Genomic DNA, 22,017 nt, shown 5'->3' on the forward strand with positions numbered 1-22,017 from the left:
CAATAACAGAGAGAAAACAATCAGCTGGACCCTGTGGGCAAGCACTCTGTGACTGTAGGAAGGAAAAACTCAGACAGGAAGAAACCTCAGACAGAACCAGGCTCGGCGAGAGACAGCCATCCACCGTGACCAGTTGGGGTGAGGGGAGGGAGACAACACAAAAGACTTGCTGTGGAAGAGAGCCAGAGATTAATAATAACTAATGATTTAATACAGAGTGGTGTATAAACACATACTGACTGAAAAAGGTGAGTAAAGAAGAAACTCTCGGTACATTGTGGGAACCCCCCAGTTCACTAGACCTATTGCAGTGTAACTAAAGGAGGGTTCAGGGTCACCTGATCCAGCCCTAACTATATGATTTATCAAAAAGGAAAGTTTTAAGCCTGATCGTAAAAGCAGAGAGAGCGTCTATCTCCCAAATCCAAACAGGGAGCTGGTTCCAAAAGGGGCTTTAAAACTGAACTTTCTGTCTCCCATTCTACTCTTTGTAGTCCCAGTTAATACTTTTAGTGCAGCGTTGTGGATCAATTGAATATTTTTCAGGGAGTTTTTAAAACAACCTGATAAAAATGAATTACAATAGTCCAACCTAAAAAAAAGATATTTCAGGGAATCCTTTTTTAAGAAATTCACATCCAGCACACGGAACTTTCTTTCTGTGGACAGATCTTTATAAAACATGGTCGTCCTGCTCCTTATCTTTTTCATTTGTCTGTGGCTTTACGTCCTGATTTTCAAATATTCTAACAATTACAACTGTGTTTTTATTTCTCTTTGTCAATTTTTGCTTAGTTTCCATGCACTGTTTGCATCTTCTCTATCAGTCAGTGAAGTTCTGCAGTGCATATCCTTTTGCAGTCTCCCATTCTGTTATTTCCTCCAAGCCTTTTGGCATGACATGGCTACTGAGTTTGCATCAGAGCTGGATAGTCTCATGATAGAACTGGTAGATCCAGCATGATATTTGATGTCACAGTGATCATTGTGACTGACAAAAGACAGGCAACAACAAACAACAAGCTGATAAACAAACCCTACACTAAATCTCTGTGCTCATTTTTTCATAAATAGACTATATTTAAACATGTATATTTCCTAAAAACTGAGTTTAAGATTACATTGAAGCTCTGTGGGAATATAATATGTCGTTTTAAAATGTATTTTTTATATAAAAAAATATACATATATTCTGTGTATTATGTAAAAATTACCTTTCTTTATAACTAGAAACTAAATCTAAATCAATGTTATATTCATTTACTTATATTATATAAGCTTTGGATCCAGATGCTGCTGTGCTGGTAGTGAGTGACAAGAGTTCTGAGCCGAAACGCAGACAGTGTTTACTGTCACTGGTTTGTTTAGCTTGCCACTGCATTTCCCTCTCTTTAAGAGAAGGGGAATTCAAAGTCACACAAATAGATAACATGTAAATGACAAACAAATCGACAGGGGAAGTAAGGCTAGTGTTTCCCTGACAGAATGGGGTTTGCAAAGAAAATGAAAAACTCAGAGTCCGCAGGTTTGAATAATTTCTCTGTCATTCAAAATAGTTATTTTTAACACTTGAATTTAAAAGACACCGAAAATACAGAAATACATATCTTGGGTTTAAGTGAACATAATGTGCGCATAAAACGCACACATGAAGCGTGACTTCTTTTCCGAGGCCAACATCATGCACAGGTCTAGAAACACACGGATTACCACACAGTTCCACTTCCCAGCTCTACACTCTCAGCGGCAGCAGCAGCCGTCGTCATTGTGCTCACATGCGCCTCGCTCATACACTTCCTGTTTGCCGTGTTTGTGAGCCAGTTTTTGTATGTAAAGCGCAGAACGGCGTACGGCTCCGCTCTTTTTACCCAGGATGTGGGTTTGCCTATTAAATCGTGATGTGCGTGTTGAATGAATGGCAACGACGCTGAACAGGAGACACCTTTCCTTGGATTTTTTGGACTTTTAAGACACGCACAGGGGCTATGGAGGCTGGCCAATAACCCACAGGTAAGACGGTGAAGAAGGAAATATTTTATTCTAAAGGCGACCAGCAGTGTTCCACTCGCAAATGGGTTAACTGTGTACAGATATGTTTGTGTTGAATTTCATGAACCTTTGATATATGACAACAGACTGTTTGTGTCACCTGTGCGCATCTACGTTTGCATCTAAGAGTCGACAGTTTATGACGCCGTCAAAGTGAAGCTGCTTCTGTCATTCATCTATTGTAATCTAGTTGTTCCTCATGTACGTGTGTTTTATGGCACCAGAGCTCGTTTCTCAGCAGTGTTAAAAACTGTTTTGTTTTCTGTCAGCATCAAACACTGATGGGAAACTTGTGATCTGACAGACCTCCACAGTCCTACCATTATGGTGACTTCTGCTTTTCTAGACTTTCTATGTGATTCATGCCTATAGTATTCAGTGAGGAAGTATAGAGATGCAGAAGCACGTGTTAGATGCCTGGATGGTGTCTAAAATATATGTTGTGATTTTTAGAAGGAGAAAAGTACTTGAAGCTAGTGGGACCAGGCGATCAGATGAAGGAAGAGTTGTGGGTCAGCACTTTAAGTTGCACCAATGAGCTGAAAGGTTTCCTGTCCTTGGGGTCATTTTGGTTGCCATGGAAGTCTATTGGAGTTTAACCAGGGATGCAAGCAAAGGATCCCGATTTACTCGAAGCTTCAGTTCAGGGTGAGAAGAAAGACCAAGTTTTTTTGATTGTCCACCCACAGAAATAGAATAGAATAGAATAGAATTCAACTTTATTGTCATTGCACATGCACAGGTACAGGGCAACGAAATGCAGTTTGCATCCATCCAGAAGTGCTTTAGCGATATAGATATATTACAATATATATTAGCAATAATATAGATATGTGAGTATATTACAGAAATGCCACCAAGCAAACTGCTGAACTCGTGATACCTGTTACTGGGAAAAAAAACAACAACCCTTTGCTGTTCACACATGGGTTACAAGTACAATACAATTAAAGGTCACTCGAGGAGCTTTTTGTATAAAGTGCCTAGTAATTTAGATACTTGTCACCAGTAATGTAATGATGTAGCTGCATTTGTCACACTGTGACTTTGAGTGATATTGAGAAGACAAAACAAAAATATAAGATAAAACTCACTTCAAAAAAGAGAGAAGATTTTTAGACATTCTGCAACATCACTTTTCCATGTTTTGGGCTGAGATTTTGCTTTTTACGTTGCGTGGCCTCAAGCAGACCCAAGTGATGCATCTAATCATATCGGTTGTTTGCAGCTGATGAGACTTCCCACATTTCCCTTTGAAGCTATGAAAGGTTTTGTATAACTTCCTCTGCATATGCAGAAATGATCCCTGGTGATTGTCTTCGCAATCAGATTCACCAGAAATGATCTGCTGTGTTTTTAGGTCAGGATTGTGATCTTTGAAGGCGTTATATTTGTGACTGGAGTCATGTTTCAGGCGTACGCATGATTTACCCGCTACCCCATGTCACAATTTTCTCAAGAAAGTTAAAAAATTAAAAAGAACTACACGCTACTCCGTGCTTCCACCCCACCCATTAGATGATGACATATTTGTTCTGCACAACGGCAGGAAGGGATCATCTATTTTTCATAGAAATAGTCCAATTTCACAATCGAGTTGGAATACAATCACTCCTATGTTGAGAAATAATAACTGCTGGGGCAGCTCGCGGACCATTTGTTGTATCGAAGAACACGGACAATCAAGCCTGTTGATTTGTGGGTATGAGATTGTTGACCACAATTTTACATCTAGGAGGGTTGACTGCAGAATCCTACCGCTAAAGTGTGTTATTCGTCAAATTGTTTCCTGTTTGTCTCTTTAAGGCTTTGATATCAGTAAAATCTTCGTGCTCACCTTTACGACACATACTTTGAGGTCAACACCCCCGGGTGTGTAAACACATGCATCTGTTAGCATTCACTATACATATACTATATACTGTTGTATACAGTTAGAACACAGACAAACATTCCTATATACTGCCTATGCTGCCTATATGCTGTTGTATATAGTTTTTGTTATTTTGTTTGTTTGCTCAGTCTTGTTTGCAGTGCTTCTACTGCCTCCTCTGAGTTTCATAATCTGATATTAAAGAACCTGATATTTGCATTAAAATTTTCATATGTTTATCAGTGTTTATTCAGGAAGTGAAAACCAAAGTTTACATAGAGTGACCAAACAGGCCCTTTGTTTTGCTGCTGTAATTAGCAGCACAACAGCATATGTGTGCATCTCGTTGCATTATTAGTATAAAAGCTGATGATTCTAAACAGCCGCGTACATGCACGCAGAGCTGAAGAGCAAGTTCACCTTCATTATTTCCTAATGAGGTATTTTCTAGAGTAGGAAATACAGCATAATAGCATTAAACAAAAGCCACATCCACACAGTGTTACTTTTTGACCTGCTTAGCTTATATATAATGCCAAGTGGTCACCGGTAGAGGTTGTTTGGACTAAAGGGAAGCACTTAATTACAACAGAGCTTTGGAGTTGGACTGCTGTTATTTCCTAAAGCCATAAGAGGCAGGTTCACATCCACTAGGTCAGGGGAAGAGAGTAAGGTTGGATGTGAATATTGAAGTTGTGAAAGGGTTTGGGGCTGGGGTGAGGGTGATGGTGGGGTGTGTGACTGTCAACTAAAATGAGAGGCACGCATGTATTATGCACATATATACACAGAGATCTCGTCCCTGGTCTGTGGGAGTATATCTAAGAGTCTGATCACACCACAACAATAGAGAGGCACCTGCTTCCTCAGCGGCGCAGGGAAGCTATCTTCCTGTTAGGAAGCATTCAGTAATGGGATCTGTGGGAGACATGGGAAGCGGTCCGTGAGGAGATGGAGGGAGAGGAAAAAGAGGACATTGTGAGAAAGAGAGGGACGCAGGCTGAGGTGAAATGTTGGATGCGCTGTGGGAAGTTTGATGAAAAACCCTACAAGAAGCACAAGTGAGAAATGGGCTTATAAAGGGAAGATAACCGGGTGGCGGGGGGGTTCACTCTACACAAAAACCAGTATGTAAGAACAATGTTAATGTCATCGTGACAAAATCAAAACCCAGAATTCATCCTTTGGATTTCATACAGAAGCTGTTTCTGTTTGGATCAGCTGTTGCTTGAATTGGCCATGGCCGGCTTTTCTCAGTGTGGAGCAGGCAGGTAAGAGAAAGGAAAAAGGAACTAAACATTTGTGGGTGGAATAGTGGTATAGTCTGGTGGTTTGGGGATGCTATTATTGACAGAGCGGGGAGTCTATCAGAGTCAAACATTGGATAAAAGCTTAAAAGATATCTCTGTGAGAGATTACCATTTGGTTGTATGTTGATCTCCTGATGGTAGACAGAGCTATCAGTTAATGTTTTCCTAGTTTGTTTCTTCCTAGAATAGATTGCTTCATGCAGATGTTGAAGATCAAAACACGACACATCCGTGTTTTTAGTGCATGAACCATGCTCATGTATTATTTTTTTAAGCTCTTTAAGGACTGTCTCTGTAACATAATGCTTACTTCGCTTTACGTTTTTGAAAACTAGCTCTAAACCGTAGAAACACTGCTTGTTGTTGTCAGAATGTAAGCCATGAAAAAGTGGAAGTGACCTTGTTGACTCTTAGGGATGTACTGCATACATCCTCTTATGAAACACCACAAAGTCGCTGCATTTGCAACATGACTAGCAGGTCTATGTAAACAACTTCGATGACACTTATGGTTGAATTTTGCTGCAAAAATCCCTGTAGTTGCATAAGCCCAGAAAATCCGCAACAATCTGGATGTGGTATATAGCTGTTTTTGCCGTATTTCTATTATAGTGTTTATGATTTCCACTGACAGGTTAATAGTTCAGCAGACACCCTCGCTGTTTTTAAGATTAATAATAGCTGGATGTACATCTTACATTGCAAAGGGGTGTGTGATGGCAGCTTCCTAAAATATATCTGACTTTTCTTTGAGAAGAATACCAAACAAAAGCTTAATCATCCATGTTCGGTAAAAGAGTACTGAATAAGTAACATAGAGGGACTATACCAGTTGGTTCTTTCATATGTAACACTTTCACTGCATCATACAGTGCTATCATCTCTTTTATTACCTTTACGTGTCCTCATTGAACGCCACGTTGGATGTAAGAGTCATTACAACTTTAATTTATTAGTTCCTTCCACATCGACTGGGCTCATATCCAGCTCTGTCCAGCCCTGACAATTACCGGAGCACTCAATACAAGGATCCAACGCACACGGCTCTGTAGTCCTGCTCAGTGCCGCTGGGACACCTTTTAGAGACAATACATCTCTGGGGAGGAGGGACGGCTGAGAAAAGTGCTGCATGGTGGTTTTGTTTATGTCTAGAGCTGAAGGTATTGTTATTGAATGGTAACTTTAGGAAAGTGGAGTGCTGTGGGATAATTGAGTTTCATTCATCTGGCCTCCTGAACTTGGGATTTGCATGAACTTCCTGACCCGTGCCTATGGCAAGGTTGGAAGTTTGGATGTCAGTGCTGTGCATCTGTACTTAAGCACGAGTTGTGAGTAAAAATAAGGACAATTGTTTGGGGAAAACAATAGCGCACATTTTCCTGAAGGTGTTTTGTGCTGTGCTGTGTTGTCAATGTCCACAGCACTGTTCCCTATGAGTTGTTGTGGCTCATAGGGAACAGTCTGACATTTTGAGAAATATCCTTGTTAACTTGCTTGTTAGATGATGATCAACTATTGTTCTGGTTCATAGGTTAATATAAAAGTCACTTAAATACAAATTTACAGTTGGTATCTAAATGTTTTAGCTCATTATGGAGACTGGAAACAGGAAGTCCACTTTCCTTGGTTCTTTCCAAAGATAAAAAAACTACCAAATAGTATCATCTTGTTTAGCTAATCCAAGAAAAAGAGAGGCGTAAAAGCAAGCTGTTTGTTCCGTATCTTCCATAAGGTCATTATAGACATTTATCATTATGACGTCTTTCTTCAACAGATATTTTTTTTTTTTACACATCTTTTGTGGACACATACAAGCATGTGATTCAGTCTGTGTTAATCCAAGGTAACCAGCTGCTGCCCGTCTAACTCTGGCCAAGAAACAAGCACATTCCCAAATGCCAGCCTGCTCTCAAGCATACAGACTGTTGGTGGCCAGGGTTGTGTTTAGGCTGTGGGGACTTAAATCTAGTTTCACAAACACTAACAAACTTTCCCTTCCTGGGCAATGTCTTAAGTACTTGAATTGCAGACATGTTTTACTGTTACTCTAGAGTGGGGTTACTAATAGACTAACTAGCATTTGATACATGTCAGAAAAAATCTCCAGGTAATCAGTGTAACTCAACTTCCTGTCCTCTGAAGTCAAGGATAAACAGTTATGTGCTTATGTGTGTCAGTGTGTGTCAGTTAGTTATTAGGCGTGTAGGTGTATAAAGATCAAGTGAGTAATTTGGTAACACCGTTCATCTGTCAGCCAGCATGTATTTCTAGCTTTCATCTGAAGTGGGGAATTTGTGAACCTGTCAGGGGAAATTTTGAGGAGATAAAATCAGACACACAGCTTGATGTCATTACTCATTTCTGGTCCTGGTCTACCATCACTCCATAACCATTCTTGTTGAAGATTACACTGACTAAAAAAAATGTGAATGTGAAATCAGTGTGGAAAAAAAGCCATTACTACTAAATGAAAGTTATTTTTTTTCTTGGTACTGTTGACACCGGTGATGTTTCTGTACACAGCATGCTGATAGTTTTTTTTTAAACTTTGGCACATTCAGATTTCACTTAAAGGAATAAAATAACTCTTGAAGGACAAACTCTATTAAGCTGTTGAGCGTTTCTGTCGGGGGGAGGTAGAAAATCTGATTGGTTGCTCTGTTTCTAAAATTGTAAATCTTCTAAAAGCGCTGTCGCCTTCATTTTAATTTTAATTTTATTTTTGTTTTTACAGAAGTATTTGTTCTGCTTCTTATATTTGGATGTTTCCTCATATTTGCACATGCATTTGTTGCATTTCCAAATTCTTAAGTGAGTCAGGAGAAACGTATTGAGGAGATACGTAATGCATTATCAGCAAGCTTATTTCTGACCATGTTAAACAATCTTTTTCCAACATTAACTATGGAAAACGTGCCTGTTCTATGTGTACATGCATTAACAAGTTAGAAGCTGTTTATTGGTTTCAATAATACATTTAGGCCCCAAATTATTGAATATGTTAACCCTAAAACTAGAGTATTGCACATGAAAATGTCTTTGATGCCTCTCTCGTCAATGCAACCGATACAGAGCTACTTTTATATATTAATTAACTAGTTGCGAATGCTTCTGGAGCTCGAACTCATTGTCCAGCCAGCCAACTTTAAGCTTGTTTACATCATCTTTTAATAGATCGTAGGTTAGTTTCCTCTTCCCATTACAGAGGCTGGTCATGTGTGAGTTTGCTCATGCAGATTATTTGGGAAAAACATGTAAAAATGCATATTCAGCAAGAAATGCTGATGTTTCCCCCAAAATGTTCAAAAAGCTGTTGTCTAACCTGGATGTGAAAACCATCTGTGTAATACAACATATCACACAGCTGGGGTCATCATTGCATCTAATGGGGTCATTACATGCAATTAGGTCATGGTAACATTGTGTAGCTGGACTCTGTTATGGGAAGTCTGGAAAAATCTAAGAATAATTAGATTCATACCATGCCATGGTGAGTTGGATGCAATTAAGGGTGCTTGAAAACCCATGGTTTTCCTGACAAATTATGAGAGAGTGCACTTTTTGTTGTATCGAAAGCAACAGGCTTCTTTGAAAATGGTTTCTGTGGCTATTCCTAATAAGAGTACAAGCTGGCCCACACAGAAACACCTGTTTAATTTGAACTGAAAGGCTAGATCGGAAAATTTTATAGTTGCCCGTGAAAAGAGATGTTCACTTTACCGTTTTCAAACCTATGAACTACTTTCTTCTTTATAAACTGTTTGGTTAGCGGTTAGGTCCAGTTTTCAGCTCTGAAATTGTGTCGTTAACCTTCTGCCACCACAAATGTTGTTCTTCTACATATAAAAACATCCAAGAATTACAAGTGACTACTCAGCCCATTTTAATTTGACTGGCGGACGCCTCTGTTTTTCCTTACGCATATGTCTTATGAGATGTGTTCATAACAGAACTGAAACAGCTTGCCACACCTGGGTTGTCCTCAGTTGCTGCATGAAAAACAGCCAAACGCGCTGATAAACTGAAAGTTTAAAAAAAAAAAAAAAAAGTGAAGTTCAGTACATCCTCATGAGTCAGTGGTAAAATATGACGCACATTTTTGTCATACAGGAATTCTATAACAAGCTCTTCCTCGCCATATCTCTCTCATTTATTGGATTGCTGTGTGTGTGTGTGTGTGTGTGTGTGTGTGTGTGTGTGTTAATTTTAAAATCACTTCGGGCTGGGGTTTTTTCTTTTATCCTGTTAAAAAAAAGATTATGGTGAAAATTGTTTGCTTTCCAGTTTGGTTTCCTTGTTAAGCAATATGTAATGTCTTAAATCCAGAAATTCCCATCCTTGTACAATGTAACTGCTGAATACACTATAACTGAAGCAGGTCTGCTTAAAACCGTTGTATTAAAGTGGTCACAGATCCATTTAAGTCTTTAGATAAATATGTCTGCTTTGAGGCAGCGGAGGTTTCTGTCAAATGTGTTTAGGACATTTCAGGAACTATAGCAACAAAACAGTGACACAAATAGCCCTGTGTCTGTTTTCCTTACCACTTAGACTATGGTTTGTGTATCTTCTTCTGACTGATTTTCATACTTGCCGAGTGAACTGCCTTCATGCAAAGTAAATGCGATAACACAACACACTGTTGAGGAAAAGAGAGGAGCATGTGTGTACGTTTGCATGGGAACATTATGCATGAATGCCAAGGTATTTGAAGATAATATTCCACAGAAGACATTAAAGGGCATTGAGATGCTTATCATATTTCGGTGCTTAATAATCATCTCTCTCCTGCCTCTTTCCAGAACCTGAGTGGTGAATATGCAGCACACCTCTTGTACAGAGGACCGGATCCAGCATGCTCTGGATAGGTGTCTGGATGGACTGCGGCAAAGTCCCACAGCAGCGCATCACTGGAACGGTAAGATCCTGCAGTTTTACCAAGGACTTATAGGATCACCGCTAAGATCTGGTTATAAAAGAAGGTTATAATCAGACAGCTGATCCTGTGAAGCCTTAAAAAGCTTTTCTTGGACAAACGCCATCCTCTGAATTTTACAACACCATTTTTTTAATGTGCATCTTTTTAGAGATGTACAGAGCAAATGCTTGGTTGTGCTCCTATCTGCCATGGCATCAAAATCACATCATTTGTTTTTGTTAGTGTCGTCACTGCACCAAATATCTTTTAATCTTTATTATTTTTATTCTGAGATAAAGCCACGAGGAGCCTGATTCAGAGTTTCATACACAGAGTCTGAACTCTGTGTGCACAGATATAATTGTTACATTTGTTATATGGAGTTATATTGGTCGCAGCTCATTCTGTCTCAGGTGTAGCTCTCAGCTTAATAAACTGACCTATTTATTGGCTGCAGTTCACTCACTTCACCTCCTTGTGTTGTGACTTGCACTGGCATAGTTTACTGGGACAAAATGTGTGGCTAAGCCATCGTAAATGTCAATAGTTCTGACTAACTAAATCGTATCACGACATTAACCATGGCTCTTGTTAATATGTTTGTTGTAAGTTTTGTAATTTTATCTGCTTACAGCAGGTTTTTCAGTCTAAAGTGCCATACAATGAACAGAAATCGTTCATTACAGGCGTTCATTTAGAGTGTGGGGTCAAAATTCTGTTTCTAGGAAGGTAAAGGCACCACATTTTCTCAGAAGTATCAACCTCTAGCAAGCACATTTGGACATGTGTAACATGTGGTGTTGACAGAAAAAGTTGTTTGTTCACGAGCTCTTAACACAGGGACTGTGTGCGACATACGCTCAGAAGAGTCTGAGCTGCTTGTTGATGACACTGTTGCTGAAAGATCATTGGTGGAGCACACTATTGGGTGTTGAAGGAAGTTGTGTGAATAGACAGCTGGGAGGAAGTGGTGGTACAGACCGCAGCGTGTGTGTGAGGCATCAGAAGCAGGAGGTACTGTGATGCAGAGTATAAAAACAGGGCGGAAGATCAAACTGGCATCGGCCTCCGCACGTCAACCAGTGTCAGATAGAATGACGCATACCTGTGCAAACTGATCGGTGGTGATGATGTGATTTTTGGCATTTAAAACGTGACCTGAAGGTCTTAGTTTGGTGTTCTCGTTTCATCATTCGTTTTTTCCAATTCAGAGCTTTTATTTTTATTTTTGAAATGCCTTGACCGGATAAACTTCCAGGGATATGTAATGTGCTACATTCACGTAAACGTCCACATGTTGAGCACAAGCCGTCTACTGAAGCACTGATGTATTACATTCTGGATCTTAACAGGATCATTCAAAACAGGCAGCTGTATTCCCATAACCAGCAATATTAAAAAAGACTAGAGTTCCCAAGTGGTTAGGTGTGATCATGATGCAAATAGCGCACTGCTTTTTAGAGCTGTTAGGTAGCGCACTTGGATGCAAAGGCCTGTTTATAGGACGGCATTTGTGTTTGACTGCTAAAGCTTTAATTCCTTAGATTGATGTGCAATCTAAGTCACGGAGATCGAGGGATCATATCAAAATAACATGCTTGTGAGGAGTCAGGTGTCATTTTCAGTTGTTTTTGTGACTGTGATACACCACACTCAAAAAAACAGATCGGTGTGGTTTGAAATACTGTATTCACAGATCTACTTTGTTGTTTTTAATTCAGGTTTCTGTTTCACACTGTAACAGAAAACAGTAAAACATTATTATGTATACCAAAAGCTTTATATTGAGACTTTTGATAAAAAGTTAATTGATTATCTGGGACTTGCCAACTGCACTTTTACCAAATTAGCCTTTGTGAATAACCTAGTGCAAAATAAATCTTTCAAACTGAGATCTTATCTTGTTTTTCTTTTATTTTTTTCTAACAACAGGAAATCCATCCTGTCGTATTTGTACATACGCAAACATCCTTAGTGAAACAGTGAACAAAAGGTGATAATACACACCTATGATACGCACCAGAAGTGACAGCTTGAGACTTCAAAAAGCTGTTGGGTGTTTTTTGCAAACCAGTGTCAGAGCCTAGCACAATATTGTCCAGTGCCTTGTTTCATTACCACTATGGGGTACGTTTGATGGCTACTAAAAATATGTAGAAAATTAGAATCGTAGCATTAGATATTAAATATGTGAGAATGTCAAGCATATGTTGTTTATAGCTGTAAAAACGCATGTATTGCAGTGCTGATGTGCTCAGTGGGACAGTCAATGAACCGATGGAGCCTGGAGGAGCTGGTGAAGAGAGATCCGGACAACTTCATCATCCTTTTACAGCAGATCATCAGGAAGACCCGAGAGGTGAGAGGTCAAGGAGAAAAGATGTATTAATCATTGATGAATGAATGCTATAATAATCAAAAGTCTACATTAACTAATCCTTACTCGCTTTATGTCGCTCTTCTGTTGTGTTCATCTGTTCGTGCGATCAGGTTCAGGAGCAGTGTCAGTATGAGCTGGTGGCTCCTCTCGCTATCATGTTCTCCTCCACGCTGTTGCAGGTACAGCTTGTCTAAAAACAGATGTTATCAAAATATGTGACCTTTCTTCACCTCTCAGTAGCGTTCAGAGTGTTCCAAGATGGTATGAGCTTTCTCCATCTTAAAGTTCAGTTAGTTTCTCAATTCAATCCCCTGTGACGTATGTTCAAGCAGTTACAGGATAATTACATAATACTAGAAACCGTAACAATGAAAGATGTGAAAGGAAGCCTTTTCATCATGCAGAAATCATGCCTACAGAAAACCTTTGATTTATCCGTTTATTCTTTCTTGCTAAATATTTTATTTTACATATATTTTTGTAATATACAACAAATGAACAACCATAGTATGACCCAAACATGACAATAAGATATGTAATATATTTCATTTCCTGAAAAAAGAGCAGAACTGAAAAGAACAGTTTTGTATTGCTTTGTGTTTCCACCTCTTATGAACTAATATATCCCACTTAATGGACCAAATGGCTCCAATTAAAAGCATTCTCTGATCCCTCTGGATCAAATTATGATTGTTGATCAGCCAGTTGCTCCAAAAGAAAATGGTCTTTCCGTATTGGATCAGTTAGGCACAGTTATTCACTATATAAATAACAAGTTATTTAAATAATTCATCGAGGTTTTATATAAAACCGAGTAATAGTTTGAGTTATGCTTCAAAGCTTCCAGGTTGTAGAAGTAGAACTGAATTATGAACAATTATGATAATCGTAGTTTCAGTATGTTGTTGGTCTTCTGAGATGGATCTTGCGGTCTACAGAGCTCCTGTAGAGTAAAAACATCTTTTTGTGCTTTGGTCTTAGACACCGTACTGCACTGATAACACAGACCTGCTGGAGGAAGCCATGGATGTGTTTTGCCATTTCCTCACATGGCCTGAACCCTACTGCAGTGTGTGTAAAAAGCTTCTCTCCACAATACAGCTAGAAATGAAGGCCCCAGGTAAATATGGAGAATGTTGTTTATTTTTTGTGGTCCTTCTCTTCTTTATGTGTCTGTTCAATTCACACATCTTTGCCCTCTTAGACATACTATGCTTAATTTACCTCTTGCTTATCCACCTGTTGTAACTGTACTCCCCCTAGTGATAAGTCAAAGAAATGCATTTAGGATAACGCTTGGGGGGGGAAAAAAGAGCTCTGCTTGTAGCGTGTACACCTGACAGAGGCAGGATGATGACGTGGTTTCAGGTTTAAGAGAAACTTCTTCATTCTAACTGGATATTGTTTGAAAACGGATGTAGTATCAGCATTTACAGAAAGCAGAAACCACAAATGAGTGAGGAAATTCAGCTGAATGGTCAGGTATTTCAAAAGATTAAAAAAACAAAACAACAAAAGACAACTTAATGATTTGTGAATGAGTGTTAGCTGGTGTAGTGTTTTGGTGTGTATTTGTTGTTCGGATAAGGTCACAGCCAGAGGTACCCATACCTCATTTATTCATTTCAGTTGACTTTAACCATCCCGTGAGCAGCATTGGCTAATTTTAATGATTAACAATATTAACACTTCAATAATTTATTAGTAATTAGGTCATCAGTTACCCTTCATCTGCCTCTAGTTATTCCACCACAACATTTAATGTAGTCATGCTTTTTTTTTTGGTGTCAATTCAAATGTTTGTGTTCTGTTTTCCAAACAGGAATTTCCTTTCAGAGACTGGTGAGGGACGAGCAGGGCTTGAACACATCCATCCAGTGCTCAAAAACCATGTAAGGCTTCCCTATGTCACTGCTCACTACGTTAAAGACTGTAAAAATACAGGCACATGCTTACATGCATATTCTATGTAGAAAGAAATAGCATATATAGGAAAAAAAAAATTTAGCCACAACTAGTCCAAGTGCTGGTGATATTTGATATCTGCATTTGCAAAGGTCCTATGCTGCATAAGCACACTGTGCTTTCTCTACCTTTGAAGCACTGCATGCAGAGGATGGTGTATGCTTAGTTCACTTTGGTGTGTTAACTTTGCACCTTCTGCTTTCTTGTGAAAAAGTTGCACAGCCATTCGTGTTGCATTTATCCAATCCCATGTGTAAAGTAACAACAAAAATAAACTACAGGTGCCATACTTAATGACACCATGTGTGATGTGTCATCTCAGTACTTTGAAAATCCCTTTCCATCCCCTTTTCTACCCACCAAACCTCATCATGACCATAGCATCCTGTTTGCATCGTGTCCTGCATACAGTGTATAGGTTGTGTACATTGTGTACAAGTCAAGGTTTTACTCTAACACTCCGTGTTGCTGACAGGACTGTGTTGCTGATGAACCCCAGTGAAGTTCCTGCTGACTTTGTTTCAGTGGCTGAGCAGCTCAGCTGCGTTCAGCACTCACAGAGAGAAACCTACATCACTTTGATTAAACACGCCTTCCAGTCCACACTAGGCACCAAGTACCCTCTGCACAGCATTCACAGAGCTCTGCAGGTAAGTGTGCTAAATGTACTTTTTTGCAAATATTGATTGTAAAAAGCTAGGAAACTTTGTGGTGTAGTACAAAACACACATTTTGTTATAGTTGGGTTGTTTTTTTTTATTCTCATACAAGCTAAATAATCACATTGTTTCATTGTAACTAAATTCATTTCTTTTAGTAAGATATTTCATTCATTTTTAACCCACAGCTAATGGGAGAAAGTCTTTTTTAGTGTACTCTAAACCTAACCTGAATGAATATGTTAATCTACCATTAACCATCTTTACTTTGAATTTCTGACATTACATTTGTTATATAAAGCTACAAAGACTTAAGTACATGCCTTTTTAATGGGTTTTGATGGTTAGCTAAATGTAGTTTTTATCTTGGCTCTCCCTGCTGGCAGGAACAAAGATGTCCGTTGCTAAACTGAACTGAATAAAAGGGAAAAAGACTCTAGCGTATGTACGATGTTGTCGTAAGCAGTTGCTTGTCAGTAGTTTTATGTTTGAAGAATGTTTTCAGGATGTGAGATATTTGCTTTGTAGTTCCAGCCCAAGATTTAAACTCTGAGATGGTTACTGTAGTTTGGAAATCTATAAATATTTATTAAAGGAAAATGTTACGACATCACATGGTCAAAACCTGTACTGTCCAATATGAGATTAATATGAGACCATGACTTTTTGCAGGAAAAACCTGTGAATGAGCTGGAGGAAATCTACTCCTTGGTAAGCGATGCCTTAGAGGCAGCTGCTACCATGAGTGAACCACTGAAGGGGCGGAGTCATGTCATCCAGGGACTGGAGAAACTCAGGGAGATGATGAAGATCCCTGATTCCAATGGAAGGAAGTCTGATGGTAAGGCTGGTTTTGGTAACTGGGGGGTTGGAGGTTGGAAGTGTGTTACATGGCACTAATCCGACTGTTATTTTGCTCTTCTCTTAGGAATGTTGCAGACGCTACCCCTGCCCACAGCCAAATGTTACATGTTTAACTGGGAAAAAGATAACTTTGGTAATAAACTCAACTTGTATTTATTTGTACTTCATATTTGGGAATAAACTTTTTCCTATTAGCTGACAGAGAATTTGTAAATCAATCTCTTAAGGATAGTTTTTCCTGGATCTTTCAGCAGGTGTTTTTCTCTCTGTTTTGATAGCTAAATTTAAATATTATTTTCTAAGTAAGATTTATATCCTGTTTCCTGCAGATGTTCTGAACACCCTTTTGGAGCATGAAACTGGCTACCTGTCCACTAATGAGCAGGAAGAAGAGGGTGATATTGATGACGAGAGGTATGTGACAGAAATTGATGTGGAAGAAGACAAAGACGAGGAGGAGCATGGTGTTGAACCTTCTGCAATATCTATCATCCCTAGTGACTACCGCAACAGCCATCGTGCCTCTACCTTCTCCACGATCTCCTCCACATCCAAAGACTCCATGTTCTCCACCTTGTCTGTAGCCTCAGAATCGTACGCTCCCTCCCTTCTTTCTATCACCTCTGGAGCTGATAGTGACTTCTTTGAAGATCCTGATGACTACATTTGCTCCTCTCCTGTCGCTGAAAAATGTTCGCCAAAGTCAACGAAAAGTTCAGCTCGACTAAGCCAACACTTCTACCGGCTTTTCATCAAACCCAAGAGCCCCCTTTCCCGGGCCAAAAGTTTAGGAAACACTGAATCGAAAGACCTTTTTGTGGTGCGAGAGAAGCGTTCCAACTCCCTGCCCCAGCAGGTCAGATTACATAGTCCTGAACCCTCACTCCAGCCACAAAGTCAAACCCTTAAACATGTCTGCTTCCGAAGGAGGCCTATTCTTAGCAGTGATGAAGACATTAAGAATATTACGCTGAGGGTGGTGGTATTTGGTGCTGATCATGTAGCGGGGAAGGTGGCCCGAGCATACAATGACCTCAGGAGAAAGGAGACTGCATGTCCGAGTCTCAGCAGGGCTTTCAATCTTCAGTTCTACTTTGTGCCAGTGAAGAAAGACTCTGCAGTAACAGCAGCTCGGAGAGGTTCTAGTCCTTTAATTCAACCTGGAGCTTCAAAGGGAACAGCCCTGTGTAACGTAAGTGCAAGAACACCACAAGCAAATATCAAATACAAGGCACAAGGTCTGCTTTAGACTAAGCTACCTGAGGTGTAGAGCAAAGAAAACATAATTTCAAAATGACTACAGAATGATTATTCGTGATTTTTTTTTGAACAGAAAGACAAAATGTCCATAAAGGTAAATGTATGACACTTTTGCTCATGCAGGACCACATGGGCATAGGGGACAGTACTAATGACATTGCCCATCTCCTTGGTATGCTGGATCCTTGGTACGAAAGAAACACCCTCAGCCTGCTTAACTTACCAGCCAACATCGTCTGCCAGGTATAACTGTAGTATAACTTTTCCACCGCCAAGCCAAAGCTATCCTAAAGTCTGTTATTCCTGTTTATCCAACAAAGAATTTCACCATGTATCATAAACTCTTTGCTGCAGCAAACCTCAAAAACAGAGTCCGAGTCCTACGATAGCTCATATGAGCAGCGTCTACCCATCCTGGCCGACTTGGTCCTGTACTACTGCCGCTATGCTGCTCGGCCAACTCTAATCCAGCTCTATCAGGCTGAGGTTGGTAACACGTTAACACTTAAAATGCTTTTTTGGGGCTTTTTGTTCCCCTTTCTTGCAACTTCATTCACAAGTTTTTTTTCGTATCAGAGAATGGCACTCTGCCACTCATTAACAACAAAACACAGTTTCATATTCAGTGAATAACGGAGGAACTTTGGTCTTGTAGCTGACGTTAGCTTGTGGAGAGCGGAGGACTGAGGTGTTCGTCCACTCCCTGGAGTTGGGTCACGCCGCAGGAACGCGAGCCATCAAGGCCATGGGTAAGTCAGACGCATGCATCAAACATTCGCATTTATACATAGCCTAGCAGCCACATTTCCTTACAGTGACATGGATTATCATTTATTATGAGGCTGAGACTACTAAATTTATAGTAGGGAAACAACTGCTTTTTTTTTTTTTTTTTTTTTTTTTTTACATCATGATTCACTTCTACTTTTCAAGTTTCACTTGTCAACACTACTTGCACTTCTGATTTTTAATTTCTTTGGAGAAGTAAAAGTTGAGGGAAATGTTTTTATGTCCTCTATCTGTTAGTTACTGTGCAAATGACCTACCCTTTGTTTCCATTATGTAAAAACTTATGACAACAGTGGCTAAACTACACAAATGTCTTTTTTTCCACACCAGGAAGTACATTTAAAAATATTTTGTAGACATATTTTTTGTAGCCCTTTTAAGTACCGTGGATTAACAGTTTATGTGTGTACGTGTGCTTTTCTTTTTTTTCTGTAGGTGCTGCCAGTAAACGTTTTGGCATTGATGGTGACCGAGAAGCAGTCCCTCTAACTTTGGAAGTTGTGTACAACAAGGTAGGATGGCGTTCGGGTTGTATCCCTAATTAAAATTTGTTTCATAAAGTTGCGTTATAAACAAATTTTATTTGTAATTATGCCATCTTATCAGGAGAAAAACAAACAAACCCTTTAGTGCAATTTTCCACCGCCTTAAGAACTGGTTTAAGTTATATGGTCGCTTCTTGAGTCACAGGAGATGACGCATCAAACTTCTGTGACAAAGCACAAAGACTTGCACAAAGGTTTGGTCTTTGTGGTCATGTGGTCTGAACCATTAGAAATTGGTAAAAGTGACATCTCTTTGTCTTTCAAAATCGACACAGTCGTCTGGAAGCGGTCATGATCATATCTGTTTTTCTCATCTCCCAAAACTGGAGTGTTTTGGGTTTTGTTTTTTGTTTTTTTTAAATAAAAGAGCCGTAATCTTACCCTACTTTTCCTCTCATTCAGGTTGTTATTAGCGGCAGAAGTCAGTGGAAGCGAGAAACCAAAGTTTGTACTTCAGTAAACTTAATCAAAGCATGCAAGAATCCCGAGGAGCTAGGTATGTAACTCTTTGTGTTTACCATTAAATGTTATGTCTGTTCACAATTTCATTTCAGGGAAACACATTCCATTCTTCACTGTCAATTCGAATCATTCACTTTCTTATTCCCGTATTACTCAAGCTAGTTTTCTAATCGAAACCCTTTTGATACATACTCAAGGTGAAAATGAACAAAATGTGCAAGTGTATTCTTAATTGACCTAAAATGATGTCTATCAGACTCAAAGATGGAGTGCCTGCAGCTGACGATGACTGAAGTTCTGAAGAGACAGAATGGGAAATGCAAAAAGGGCTACAACCAGGTGAGCAATACGTGATATCAGTCTGCCTTGGTGGTTTGTGGTTATGAAAGTGCAGCACCAATCTACTTTCGCAAACAGCTTTGCAGCACAGCCATCACTGAAGATGGAGTCCTCGATACACACTCGATTTCATCTCAAAATCTCGACTGAATATCTAGTCACACACGCAAGCATGTATGGGAACTGTTTACTGTCTGACACCGTGATGGAACAGAAAGCCACAACACACAAACAAGAACACAATTCTTTTGCTGGTGTGTGCTTTGGCAGTAGTATTGTTTTGCAGCACTGTATGCTGGTGTGTTAACCTAGTTTGGGTTTGGAGCGTTTATTTATAAGAGTTTTTAACCTCATCAGCAAAATGTAGACCTGATTAAATGATTGAACCCATCTGAGTTGTTTTCAATGCAGCTCGGTCGAGGTGTGAAAGTCGTGCGTGTTGTTTAAAAATGATTCCTTTTCGTGAAGTCTTGTTGGTTTTTGGTAAAATGTCTGTTCGTGACAACTTGCTCCTCTTATCACCTTTGCAGCAGCTGACTGTGACTGAGGTGAAGGTGGACAAGGTGCAGGTCAGCGGTGTTGAAAACACAACTTTTGCTGTGTGCCTGGACCAGGATGAGAAGAAGATACTACAGAGTGTCACCAGGTTTGGAATGAAAATAAACACGTGCACCCAAATGAAAAGAAACCGGAAAGAAGCTATATGTGATGGTAGCTAATTGAGACAGGTTGTTTCATATCTACGTGGTCTACATGGTAACACAACCATACGTTAAGACACAGCTTTTTCTTTTCTTTTCTTTTTTTTTGGGGGGGGGGGGTGTTTAGAAGAAACATTTGTCAGAAAAAAAGAATATAGAATCACAAAGACATACAAAGTAGATTTTAGCCCTTGATTTGTTCTCGGAGCAGTTTCTCTCTCAGCTGCGTCACCATGGCCCTCTTTCCTCTCAGGAAACGTACACAGAAATGACAAAACCCACTTACAGTACACAGTCCTTGCAAATGTTTGTTTTCTCTAACCATATATCTCCTTCTTTGTCATCCAGGTGTGAAATATCAGTGTGCTACAAACCTGACAGCTCCACTGACTGGAGGCTACGAAAATTCCAGGCCTCTGCTCAAATCCAGCCACTCCACCCGACCTTCTGCTCCCTCCTCTGCCTGCCCATAGTCACTTTTAGTGGGGCTCTTCCCTGAGACTCCCGACCACTGATCTGGGAAAGATGCTCTGCACTGTTGTGCATATTCTGTGAAATTAGAGACTAACTAAAGAGGATATTTTAATATTTTTGCTAATTTTTATGAAGTACTTGGACAGATTCACATGATGGTGCCTTCGACCTGCAGTGGGGTGCAACATTTGGAAACATAAAAACAGGGATAGTAACAAAAGTCACCTGATTATTTTATTTTATGTTATTTTTTATATATATTTACACATACCAGAAGACCCAGGCAACCAAGAGATTCTGTGATTGTGTGTTTTCTTTGTACACAGCAGTCATTCTGTGTAATTAGGGAACACTTTGGGTTTCATTCATCAAGTTTCACTTCCTCTTTCTGCACTGACAGACAAACATGACTCCACCCACAGTCACATTAAAATATCCTCTGGGTAAACAGGGTGAATCTAGAGAGTCTTGGGTGAAAAGATACACAAACTAGCAACACCATATGCTGTGCTACCAGGCTCCTGGTGAGGGAGATTTTAAGACTGTGGTATATTGGAGTCAAAGTTTACCAACTTTTCTCTCTGGAAATCCATGTGGAGGTGTCTATTGGGGGTTATAATCAGATTAGGTGACAATATCTGAGAATGCACACTATTAGAGAATATGTAAATATTATTTTTGTAAATATTCTGCCGTGTACTATAACTTGAAAATCACATCATCATTTTTATGCCTGTTATACACAGTTATAACATTTCTCCTAAGGAGTTACACTGTACTGTTTTAACTGAAATTATAAGTATGACCAGCAGAGGGCCCCAGTGACTTTTTTATTTGACTTCACTTGAAGTACAGTGTACTTGGAATAAAGTGTCTTTGTAATTACTGTAACATATTTTATGAACGAAATGTTTTTGATTTTGTTTTTAAATAAGGACACCAGTAGGGGAAAAGTGTGTTTAAAAATAGATTTGGATGTACACTTCCTGCATGAAAAGGAACTGATTCATTGCACTTTACACTCAGTAATCTGTGCAATTAAAATGTTATTGTTTTGTTAGTGTAAAGGGATAATATCCTGATGACTTGACTGACACTGAAATTGAAGCACTGCAGATTGGTATAATTAAATGACATGACAATCGAGCGAACAGGCGGTTAAATTAGGTACTTTTTGTGTTTAAATGTCAGATAAATGCATGACACCAGTGCCCTCCATCTACATGTGTCCTCTGATGAAAGTGTGATATTTCTTTCTGTAAATTATATTTGTCTATCTATGAAACATCTTCAATTCAGAGATCATTAAAATATGTATATGTCTGCAGAGTAAGTCGACTCAATTTATAGGCTACGTTTACAACATGAATGAACAGTGAATGAACAGAGCAACGTCGGACTGCTCTGAAACTGTAAGTGTTTCATATTA

The 22,017-nt window shown here is 39.4% G+C and overlaps 1 protein-coding gene across 4 annotated transcripts; it reads left to right on the forward strand.

Moving 5' to 3' along the window:
• The first annotated feature begins 1,739 nt into the window (after positions 1-1,739).
• On the forward strand, positions 1,740-21,921 carry pik3r5 (phosphoinositide-3-kinase, regulatory subunit 5). 4 transcript variants are annotated; one of them, XM_040024688.1, is made up of 19 exons: positions 1,740-2,010; positions 10,035-10,150; positions 12,394-12,509; positions 12,641-12,709; positions 13,512-13,650; positions 14,353-14,422; positions 14,971-15,145; positions 15,827-15,995; positions 16,083-16,151; positions 16,348-16,432; positions 16,517-17,210; positions 17,402-17,521; positions 17,633-17,764; positions 17,934-18,027; positions 18,503-18,579; positions 19,015-19,108; positions 19,331-19,413; positions 19,944-20,059; positions 20,463-21,918. In XM_040024688.1, the coding sequence occupies exons 2-19, from the start codon at positions 10,051-10,053 to the stop codon at positions 20,611-20,613; spliced, it is 2,553 nt and encodes an 850-aa protein (XP_039880622.1). In that variant the 5' UTR covers positions 1,740-2,010; positions 10,035-10,050; the 3' UTR covers positions 20,614-21,918. The 4 variants fall into 4 exon arrangements, with proteins under 4 accessions (XP_039880622.1, XP_039880620.1, XP_039880621.1 ...); XM_040024686.1 differs by having other exon boundaries at positions 16,348-17,210; XM_040024687.1 differs by lacking the exon at positions 1,740-2,010 and adding an exon at positions 2,021-2,697 and having other exon boundaries at positions 16,348-17,210; positions 20,463-21,921.
• The last annotated feature ends 96 nt before the right edge of the window (positions 21,922-22,017 follow it).

Source organism: Simochromis diagramma, unplaced genomic scaffold, assembly GCF_900408965.1.
Source record: "Simochromis diagramma unplaced genomic scaffold, fSimDia1.1 OVJJ01000302.1, whole genome shotgun sequence".
NCBI lineage: Eukaryota > Metazoa > Chordata > Actinopteri > Cichliformes > Cichlidae > Simochromis > Simochromis diagramma.